At 35.3% G+C, this 10,829-nt stretch overlaps 1 protein-coding gene across 1 annotated transcript; it reads right to left on the bottom strand.

The window, feature by feature from the left end:
- Window positions 1-6,997: 6,997 nt before the first annotated feature.
- LOC112750363 (uncharacterized) lies at window positions 6,998-10,579 on the bottom strand. Its single transcript, XM_025799066.3, has 8 exons — window positions 10,169-10,579; window positions 9,882-9,964; window positions 8,954-9,037; window positions 8,517-8,592; window positions 8,357-8,429; window positions 8,096-8,169; window positions 7,539-7,632; window positions 6,998-7,301 (listed from the first exon to the last, which is right to left on the bottom strand). The coding sequence occupies exons 1-8, from the start codon at window positions 10,419-10,421 to the stop codon at window positions 7,238-7,240; spliced, it is 801 nt and encodes a 266-aa protein (XP_025654851.1). The 5' UTR covers window positions 10,422-10,579; the 3' UTR covers window positions 6,998-7,237.
- Between the last annotated feature and the right edge of the window lie 250 nt (window positions 10,580-10,829).

Genomic DNA, 10,829 nt, shown 5'->3' with positions numbered 1-10,829 from the left:
TTTAAGTTTCTCTGGTAAGCTCTTTTGGATTACTGCACTACATTCTTCAGTGAGGAGGACTGTTTCTACCTCTCTCCAATCCCTCTTATGACTTAAGATGTCTTTCATGAACTTAGCATAAGAAGGTATCTGCTCAAGAGCCTCTGCAAAAGGGATCTTGATCTCAAGTGTCTTGAGATAATCTGTAAAGTGGGCAAACTGTTTATCCTTTTTCACTTGGTGGAGCTTCTGAGGAAAAGGCATCTTGGCCCTGTATACATCAACTTTAGTTGATGTTGGTTGAATGCCTACAGAAATGGAAGAGGGGCCAGTGGCTTGCTTAGGAAGGGTCTTATCAGCACTTGCATGTGCCTGACCATCCCTGGATGGGCATTCAACGCCCTTGCTGCCCCCTTCATGGCGTTCAATGCCAGGAGAACTGCCCTCTTTTGGGCGTTCAATGCCAAGGGTGGGTATCCCTTCTTGGCGTTGGACGCCAAGAGTGCTGCTCCCCTTTGGGCGTTCAACACTAGGAGTGAGTACCCCTTCTTGGCGCTGAACGCCAATGACATCCCTCTTTAGGCGTGCAACGTCCTCAGAGGTGTCTTAGATAGCAGTCTGGTTATCCTCTGTCAGCTTTTTTTCCCCTGGTCTCCTATTGTTCTGAGGTTGGGTGTTCAATATTTTCCCACTTCTCAGTTGGATTGCCTGACATTTATCTTTTATCTGCTTAGATAATTGCTGTCTTGTTTGACTCAGATGTGCTTCAACATTCCTATTGGAAGCTTGAGTTTCTCGCAAAGCCTCTTGCAACTTCAGCAACTACTGTGCAAGGGCGTGTAGCTGCTGAGTCAATGGGCCATTTTATTATGGAGGGTTAGACTCAGTAGATATTGCCTTAACCTCTTCTTTTATGGAGGTCTCATCAGCCGAGTACAGATGCTGATTCATGGCAATTGTCTCAATAAGTTCGTGAGCTTCTTTAATTATTTTTCTCATATGTATAGAACCACCAGCAGAGTGGTCTAGAGATATCCTAGCCATGTCTGTTAGGCCATAATAGAAGATGTCTAATTACACCCATTCTGAAAATATTTCAGTGGGGCATTTTCGTAGCATTCTTCTATACCTCCCCCAGGCATCATGAAAAGATTCATTATTTTCTTGCTTAAAGCCTTAGATGTCAGTCTTAACTGGGTTAACTCCCGTTGGGGAAAGTATTGATTCAAAAACTTGTCTACTTGCTACTTCCATGTTTTCAAGCTAGATTTGGGTTGGTTATCTAACCACCTTTTTGCTTGATCTCTTACAGCAAAGGGAAAGAGTAGTGGTCTGTAGACATCTTGCTCTACTCTCTTAGTGTATACTGTGTCAGCAATTTGTAAAAAGTTTGCCAGGAACTCAATAGGGTCTTCCTGTGTAAGTCTAGAATACTGGCAATTTTATTGCACTAGAATAATGAGCTGAGGATTTAGCTCAAAATTACTTGCTCCAATGGGGGGTATACTGAAACTTCTCCCATAGAAGTCAGGAGTGGGGGCCATATAGGACCTCAAAGTTCTACTGAACTGTTCATTTCCATTTGGGTTCATGGTGAAGAAAGGTAGGAGAGATTGGATATTAAGAAGTAAAAAGGGAAACTAGAATTAAAATATTTTTTTATTTTGTTATTTATTAATTAAATTTGAAAAGGAAAAGAAAATTAAAGACTAAGATAACTAATTAATTAAAAAGATTTGAAAATTAAATAGGTGATTTTTGAAAAAGAAAAGAGAGAAAGAGGTAAGAAGTTTTCGAAAATAGAAGAGAGAGGAATTAGTTAGGAAGTTTTGAAAAAGAAGAAAGAGAAATAAGTAACTAATTAAGACAGATTTGAAAATAAGATAAGATAGGAGATTTGAAAAAGATTTGATTTTGAAATTTAAAATTTGAATTTTAAATTTTGAATTTTGAAATTTTGAATTTTGAAATCTGAATTTTGAATTTTTTAATTTTGAATTTTTAAATTTTGAATTTTTAAATTTTAAATTTTTAAATTTATTTTGAATTTGAATTAGGACAAGATAAGATTTTGAAATTTGAATTTAAGATGGAAGATAAGATATGATGAAGATTTGAAAAGGATTTGAAATTGAAAATTAAAATTAAGATAAGATAAGATAATAATTTGAAATTTGATTTTTGAAAAAGATTTAACTTTGAATTTTGAAATTTGAATTTTTAAATTTTAAATTTTGAAATTGAGTTTTAAAAATTGAAATTGAAATAAGATAAGATAAGATTTTTGAAATTTAAAGAAAGATATGAAAAGATAAGATTTAAAATTTAAAATTCAAACTTTACTAACAATAAAATACTAAACTTAAACTTTTAAATTAAGATAAGAAAAGAAAGTAAAAATTTCGAAAATTTTAAATAAAGATAAAAAGATATTTTTGAATTTTTTTTAATTAAAGAAGAAAGAGAAAAACAACCAAAAGATACCAAACTTAAAATTTTTAGATCAAAAGACACTAATTTTTGAAAATTAAAGAGAAAAACACTAAAAGATACCAAACTTCAAAATTTTAAGATCAAAACAAGAAAATAAACAAGAACAACTTGAATACCAAGAAAGAACACTAAGGGTAATTCGAAAATTTTAAGGAAAATGAAGAACACACAAAAGACACAAAACTTAGGAATTGACACTAAACTCAAACGAAAGACACTATTTTTGAAAATTTTGCAAAAGAAAACAAGAAATTTCAAAACTTTCAACAAGAACAAGAACAAAAGACTCACACAAAAGACAAAAATTAATAAAGAAAAGAAAAGGTTTTGAAAAATTTTTGAAAAGAAAACAAAAGACTCAAACAAAATAGTAAAAAGTACCTAATCTAAGCAATAAGATAATCCGTTAGTTTGTCAAATTCGAACAATCCCCGGCAACGGCCCCAAAAATTTGGTAGACGAAACTGACTCCGCACGTTTCGCACAGCTAGACCGGCAAGTATACCGGGTTGTCCAAGTAATACCTCAGGTGAGTGAGGGTCGATCCCACGGAGATTGTTGGTTTGAGCAAGCAGTGGATACCTTACAGATCTTAGTCAGGCGGATAGAAAATATAGTTGTCACGAGAAAATGCATAAAATAGATAAATAAATAAAACGTTACTAGATAGGTATGAAATCAATGGTGATAGAACGGTTGAGGCTTCGGAGATGCTTCTTCCTTCTGGATCAACTTTTCTCACAATCTACTCCAACTTCTAATTGATTCATTCCATGGCAGGCTGTATATGATTAACGCCGGGTCAGCGGTCATTAATCTCCTCTGCTTCAGATCAAACGCCGGGTCAGCAGTCATCCAATCTGAACGGGGGTGAAACTCTAGCAGTCCATTTCCTTGGTGAACGTACTCAAAATACCACAGACAAGGTCGGATCTTTCATATCAGAGAACGCTGCTCCTTTGGTTCTAGCCTATACCACAAAGGCCCTAATCGCCCCGCACCTCGGCTGCACTGATGTCTCGAGAAGTACCCAACGAAGTCGTAGATTAGCCATGTAAGAGATGTATAATCAAGTTGGTGGTTCAGTACTATCCCGTCAAGGACTCGCAAGAACCCATGTGCAATTGAGATGACAGTCAAGTTACACTCCCAATCCATTAGGATGAAGAACGAAGATACATCTTAGAATAGAATCAAGCATAGATTGAGATAGAACAATGATATTATTAATCCATAAGAATCAGCAGAGCTCCTAACCTTAACCTTAGGAGTTAGTAACTCATACTGTACAAAGAAAAATTGTAATTCGAAAATATGGCATAAAAGTCAAAAAGTCCTGAACAAGGGTGATCCTTGTTCTATATATACTAATCTAATAACTAAGGATTACAGAAAATAAGATAAACTAGTATTGTAGTGCGAAAATCCATATCTGGGGCCCACTTGGTGAATGTTTGGGCTGAGCTTGAGTGAAATCTACGAGCTAGACCCTTCTTGGGCGTTGAATGCCAGCCTTGGACTTCCTTTTGGGCGTTTGGACGCCAGCTACCCCCCTTTGGGCGTTTGACGCCAGGAATAGGGCTAGTGGCTGGCGTTGAACGCCCGTTTTGGGCCTTCATTTCCAAAGCAAAGTATAAACTATTATATATTTCTGGAAAGCCCTGGATGTTAGCTTTCGATAGCCGTTGAGAGCGTGCCATTCGGACTTCGGTAGCTCTAGAAATGCTCCTTTGAGTGCATGGAGGTCAGATCCTAACAGCATCTACAGTCCTTTCTCTGTCTCTGAATCAGACTTTGACAAAACTCTTCAATTTCAGCCAGAAAATACGTTAAATCATCATAAAACACAAAAACTCAAAGTAGAATCCAAAATTACGAATTTTGCACTAAAACCTATGAAAATGTAATAAAACTTAAACAAAATAACAAAAACTATATGAAAATGATGCCAAAAAGCGTATAAAATATCCGCTCATCAATATTTCATAAAACCATCATGTGCTTTTGCTATGACTAAACATGACTGATGACGAATTAAAAAACTTCTGCCTTATTGAGATTGAGAAGATACTCAATAGCAATACGAGATCTTTAAAAGACTATATATCAATGTCGTATCTTGAGTTGTTTGATGTTCGCCTTTTTCAGAATAAGCTAATAGAGGAGTTAGTATATGACACAAATAAGCAAAGGTTAGTACTTGATGAGATACTGAATGCTGTTATTGTAGACTCTGATGGTTTTTACTTCATTTATGGACATGATGGGTTTAGTAAGATATTTATTTGGAATGGAATTTCTTCTGCTATTCAATCTAGAGAAAAGATTGCTTTCAATGTCGCATTCAATGGAATTGTGTCTTTACTCCTACTTGGCGGCATAACGGCTCATTATATGTTTTCAGTACCTATTACAATTACTGATGAATATATTTGCAACATCAAGCATGGTAGTTTAAAAGCTGATCTGCTCATCCAAAGTAGCTTAATAATTTGGGATTAAACTCTAATGCTTAATAAAATGTGCTTTGAAGCACTAGATCGGACGCTCAGGGATCTTATGCGAGTTATTGATCAACATAAGATACATCGACCATTTGGTGGTAAGGTTGTGGTTCTACGAGGTGATTTCAGACAGATACTTTCGGTGATTCCGAAAGGGAGTAGACACGATATATTGTCATCAGCTATAAACGCATCTCATCTGTGATCATTCTGTAAGGTTCTGAAGCTGCATACTAACATGAGGCTTCTAATGTCTTTTTTTGGATCAACATGATGGTGAAATGAAGAGATTTGATAATTAGATACTTGATGTTGGAAATGAAAATATTGGGTTCTGCTATTGGTGATGAGTCAGAAGTTAAAATTTCAGATGATCTGCTGATTACAACTACTGATGACCCTCTCTCTCATTTGGTAGACTTTACATATACAAATTTGTTGCAAAACGTGTCCGATTACAGGGTATTTTCATAGTAGGGTAATTCTTGCACCCACGCTTGAGAGTATCGAGAAGGTAAACGATTTCGTTTTGACAATCTTCCCAATAATGGAAAAGGAGTATCTAAGTTCTAACACATGTCAAAGCTTTCGAGAATGAAGATGTACAATAAGAGTGGTTCACACCAAAGTTCCTAAATGATATCAAATGTTCGGGACTATCCAACCACAAGTTGACTTTAAAGCTAGGAGTCACTGTAATAATACTGGGATATGCAACGGGACAAGGTTAATAATTAACAAACTTAGCAACAATGTAATTGGGAGCGACAGAAGTGGCTAGTAGAAATATTGGCGACAAAGTGTACATTCCAAAAATGAACTTGATCCCTTCAAATTCAAGATTGCCATTTAAGTTCCAATGGAGACAATTTCCATTAACAGTGTGCTTTGCAATGAACAACAAGAGAGTCAGGGTCAATAATCACTATCACATATAGGGCTTTACTTGCCAAAATCAGTATTCACCCATAGACAACTTTATGTTGCTTTGTCAAGAGTTAAGAGTCGCAGTAGCCTCAAGGTTCTAAATTTGGACAAATACAGCAATCCAAAACCATCAACAATAAATGTCGTGTTCAAAAAAGTTTTTAATAATATTTAGATAAAAAATAGTATTTTCATTTTAATAACATGCTATCATTACACTTTTGTACAAATATTTACTATAGATATAACTAAGTTTTATCTATAACTCTACTTTTAAACTTGAAATGAAATATGTAACAGGGAGCACAACATTATATGCCAATTGTTTTTTTAATGAGGTTAGTAAAATCTTAGGTTGTCGATAAATTTTCATTAGTCTTTTGATATAAAGTTTTGATATAAAGTTTGGTGTAAAACTGACATGCTACTATTCCAATTATATATTTTCTTAATTTTTCAAGTCTTTTTCTTTATTGTTCAAGAATATTATAAATTTTAAATTGTTCCATTTGTATTTTACTTTGAATAAAGATAAAACAGTATATTCAATACGTTTATTATATAATAACGATGATAGTGTTATACAAAATTCAAAAAATTTATGATTATAAAATATTATTTTCGATTTAATATGTTAAATTAAAATGTAAGTTCGTGCCATGCACGAGTTTAACACTAGTAGCATTATTGTTTTAATATCAGCTTCGTTTGATCCAAGTAGTCGAATTTTACCCCCATTCTATCCAAGGTAAAATCTCTTTTCCTCTTGAGTTACTACAGTTTATAACAACCGTGATGGATACCTGATGCATCAGTAGCGTGCCCGACTGCCCGGCCAATCGCTGAAATGGGACCTTGAACTTGTGGATAAACACAGTGATGGAAAATTCAAAGTCCGACACATCAGCGATAAGCGATTGGTGGCTGGGATAGTCGGAAGGATACCATGATGGTTATTTTTTATATTTTTTCAACATGACACCTTATGTTAAAAAAGTTTCGTAGCTAAATGCATATCATGCCAAACCTATTCAAAAGTTTTTGAAGAGATCAAAAATCCATCTTCCTTTGAATATTTTAAGGGATACCAAACATAGCCTAAGCGGGAAAAATTAGTTACAGCAATTTCTATTCGAATTTCAGCTGAAACCATGTTTATATCACATCAACGTCTCTGCTAATATGTATGGAAAATCAGGACAACAACATTATTCAATCACAAAAGCACGCAAATGAGAAATTGGTGCTACAAATCACATGTATGATTCAGATGAAGGGAGGAAAAAGGAAGAAACACAACAAAAAAAACTTCACGGTTTCCATCAACAGGGCTATCAGTTTGAATCGAGTATCCGGATTTTTATCTCATAGAATGACTTCACATCAACCCCCCACAACCTGTTTCAAGAAATTAGCTTAAACCTGACATTTAAAAGAAAAAGCAACAACTCGGTTCACAAGCATCTCCCATTCTCCCGTTTAGGGTTAATGAATAAAATTAAAAACTTAAAATCAATTAATATTCCAGGAAAAGCGGGTAAACAGAATTATATGGAATGATCAGCATGATCAACACGTGTGTCATTATAAATTAAGACATGAACAGTTGAGATAAGGAGCTATGAAAGCTCTTACCAGCAATCTATCCCCAGAGCATTTGCCCCATGTTTATCAGCCTTTTCATCATCGCCAATGTGTAAGGCTTTGTTAGCTTCTACATTTATTTGATCTAAGAAACCAAAATGTGGAACTCAATAAACTTGAAGCATTAATGGAACCACAAAGGTGAACATAACAGGAAAGTAACAAATCCTATTTTTTTCTAATCTTTGTTTAGAACTGAATAAGACAAAAACAAATGAGTTAAAGGTTGTTGCCAAAAACAGTTAATTTCTCACACGATCCACTGAGAAGGATAAGGTATCACTGTTGTTGAACTTACAATTGTTATACCAAGAAGTCACGAAGTATCGATTCACAGAATATCTAATTATAAATTATTAAAACACGCTGGTAGCCTTAGAAATTGAAGAGTAGAAAGAAGCAAAAGAAATTCCTGCGGGAAGAAAACATTTTCATTTATTAAGTCAAGGAAAATGTGACAAATATTAACCATTTCTCTCTCATTGTTCATCTAGAAAGCTGAAAGCTGATTACAAACATGCTAAGCTTCATAAAGACAGCATATATACCTAGAGCAGCTTGAAATATTCTCGGGTCTGGTTTTTCATATCCAACCTCAGAGGATATAATGACAGCATCAAACCTAATGTAAAACCGGAACATAATCAATCAGACATTATGAAAGGTGTACACAGACACTGTAACATTTGAGCAAATTAAGAGAGGTTCAACAAGCAAGTTCGCATAAACATTAATGGAAAGATTTCAATAAATCCCTAAAATATGCATGAGTAAAGTAAAAGCATACTGAAGGGACTACAGAAGCTCACAGATTCAAAACATTAAGATCCTTCAATAGTTTCCTTAAGCGGGAATCAAAGTTGGATACAACAGCCATCTTAACTGTGCCAGTGTTTATCATGTTAGGAGGGACAAACTCAAAAGAAAACAATGGTTAAGGAGGAAAAAGATATATTTGACTCGTGAGACCTCCGGCATCCTTGAGAAGAGTAATTGTTTCATAAGCTCCATCTGGAAGATGCCACACATCTCCATTTGCATAATACTGACATGAATAACACTAAGTTCAGAAACAAGCATCTCTCATATTGTGTATTTAAAAATTGAAGGCAAGTGTCAGGTACTTTTAAAATCTCCTGCTAATTTATTTTTCCTGGGTAAGTATGCAATAATATATAGATAAATTGAAACAACAGATGAATTCTGAGGAATGAACAAGAAGGAAGATCAGAAGATGAACAATTAAAAAGGGTAGATATTATCGAAGTCATCATTCAAGGTTTTGAATCTTTTGATAGGTAAGAACTGAATTTTCCAAAACGGTTGTGCAATCCACAGATAAATTAACTTAATTCGGAGAATCATCATAAATTGGGACTAAACAGTCTCCTACGCAGAATGGTCACCTTGTAAACTTCCTCAAAATAATCTTCATCACTGCAACCAGTGGCTTCAGAAACTACAAGTTTCCAAAATGGCCTCCCATCTCCCTGTTTAAAATACAAGTATAAAATATAAGAGAGTGTGTAGTAATGATATGACTGTATAAACATTTTTTTCTGGAAAGCCTTGAAAAAACAAAACCTGAAATTACTTGTCAATTGTACCATGAACAAAATTGGCTCAAAGAAAATTCTGAACAAATGGGTTGCAGAGCAAGGAAGAAGACACTTTGATAAATAACATTATTTTCTTTAATGAGACACAAAATTTCCACCAAATATTCACTTGATTCCTCACCATGCACTCACTCAGTCACTCCCTAAGCAATCTCTGTTTATCTCACTAGGCTCTCTTATTGTTATCTCTTTTGTCGTTTTAGGTATGGAAAACACTAGTAGTTTCTAAATCTTCTCCAACCTAGAACATGTCAGTCATTGATTCCAGGGTCACTTCTGGAATTTGGGCTGACTTTTCATTGTTGATTTGCAAACCAAAATAGCTAAGCTCCAGTGCAGTAATCTGACTAAAACAAGACTAATTTTGCACATGGAAACTACTAATATCATATTAACATATAAATGTTTTCTTTGCAGATGAAACCATGCTAGTGAAATCACTACAGCTTTCCAGAAACACATTCATAAAACATGTTTTCTCTACATCCCCTATACATAATGACTTTTAATTATGCTTTATTTTCTATGCCTTGTCGGTATAAAAAAGTTCTACCCGGACATTTAATTCAGTTCAGCAACACTGGTTTTCATATCTATTACTTGAAAACTTTTTAGTTCGTCAATTACATTCGAAATTCATCAAAACTTAAAAGAGAAATCCTGCAAAGCATTTACAAGATAAATTAATAAATTTCATCACAGACGAAGAACGGACCTGGTAACGTAGCTTTTCAGGCCACGGAGCAGAAAACGCCCTCTTAAATCCTTGCTTTATCTGAGCTGGAGTCAAATTCAAACCTAAAGATAGACATAGAGAAGCACGTTTCATCCAGAAATCAAAACACTAACATTCAAATGCATTCTCATTCAATCACGTATGGTCTGGTCACAATTAATTGCAAATGCTTGGCTGAAACCTAGGATTTTTATGTCAATTGAATTGTTAAGGCTTGCATTTCTTTGTTACAAATTTTGGCTTTACAGAAGGAAAAGAATACCAACCATATTTGGTTCCGATAGATGCATAGGTTTGTTCAACGGGGTTTTGTAATTGCAAAAGCGTGCCGCCAGCATCCAACAGCAATGCTTCATAACTTGATGATCCGGCTCTGGCATTGTTGATTGGCGCGGATGAGGAGAATCGAAGAGAAGTGTTACGCATGGAATTGAAGATAGCGTTGCGGTAAAGGTGAGAGTGAGAATGAGAGAGAGAGCATCTCGTTAAAGTTAAGGCACTGCTAGTAGTGGCTCCCATCGTCAAGTACTAGGAGACCTTTGCAGCTCCTTTTGGGGATAATTTCTCCAAAACTTTAGCATGGAACTGACACAATTTTGGACTAATTTAACATACAATAGACGGGCAGAATTTTGCTTTAGCTTAGCTTCTTGAAACTAGGGGTGGCAATATGTACCCTATCTGCGAGTACTTAATCCGACTCCATTCGATCAGGTAGAGTTGTTACCTCGATTTGCAGCGGGTAGGGTAGGATGCGGGTTGGGTAGGATGCGAGTAGGGTAGGATTCTCGTGCGGGTTGGGTAGGATGCGGGTTGAGTCTCAACCCTATCCGATTAATCCGCACTCTATATATGTTTATGTTATATACTTATATAAAAATATGTTTTAGGTGGATGTTGAATCAAAGGCCTCTCACTAAATGCAAA

The sequence above is a fragment of the Arachis hypogaea genome, chromosome 15, assembly GCF_003086295.3.
Source record: "Arachis hypogaea cultivar Tifrunner chromosome 15, arahy.Tifrunner.gnm2.J5K5, whole genome shotgun sequence".
Taxonomy (NCBI): Eukaryota; Viridiplantae; Streptophyta; class Magnoliopsida; order Fabales; family Fabaceae; genus Arachis; species Arachis hypogaea.
Note: the sequence above shows the minus strand (reverse complement) of the source record. Positions and strands in the feature narration are given on the sequence as shown.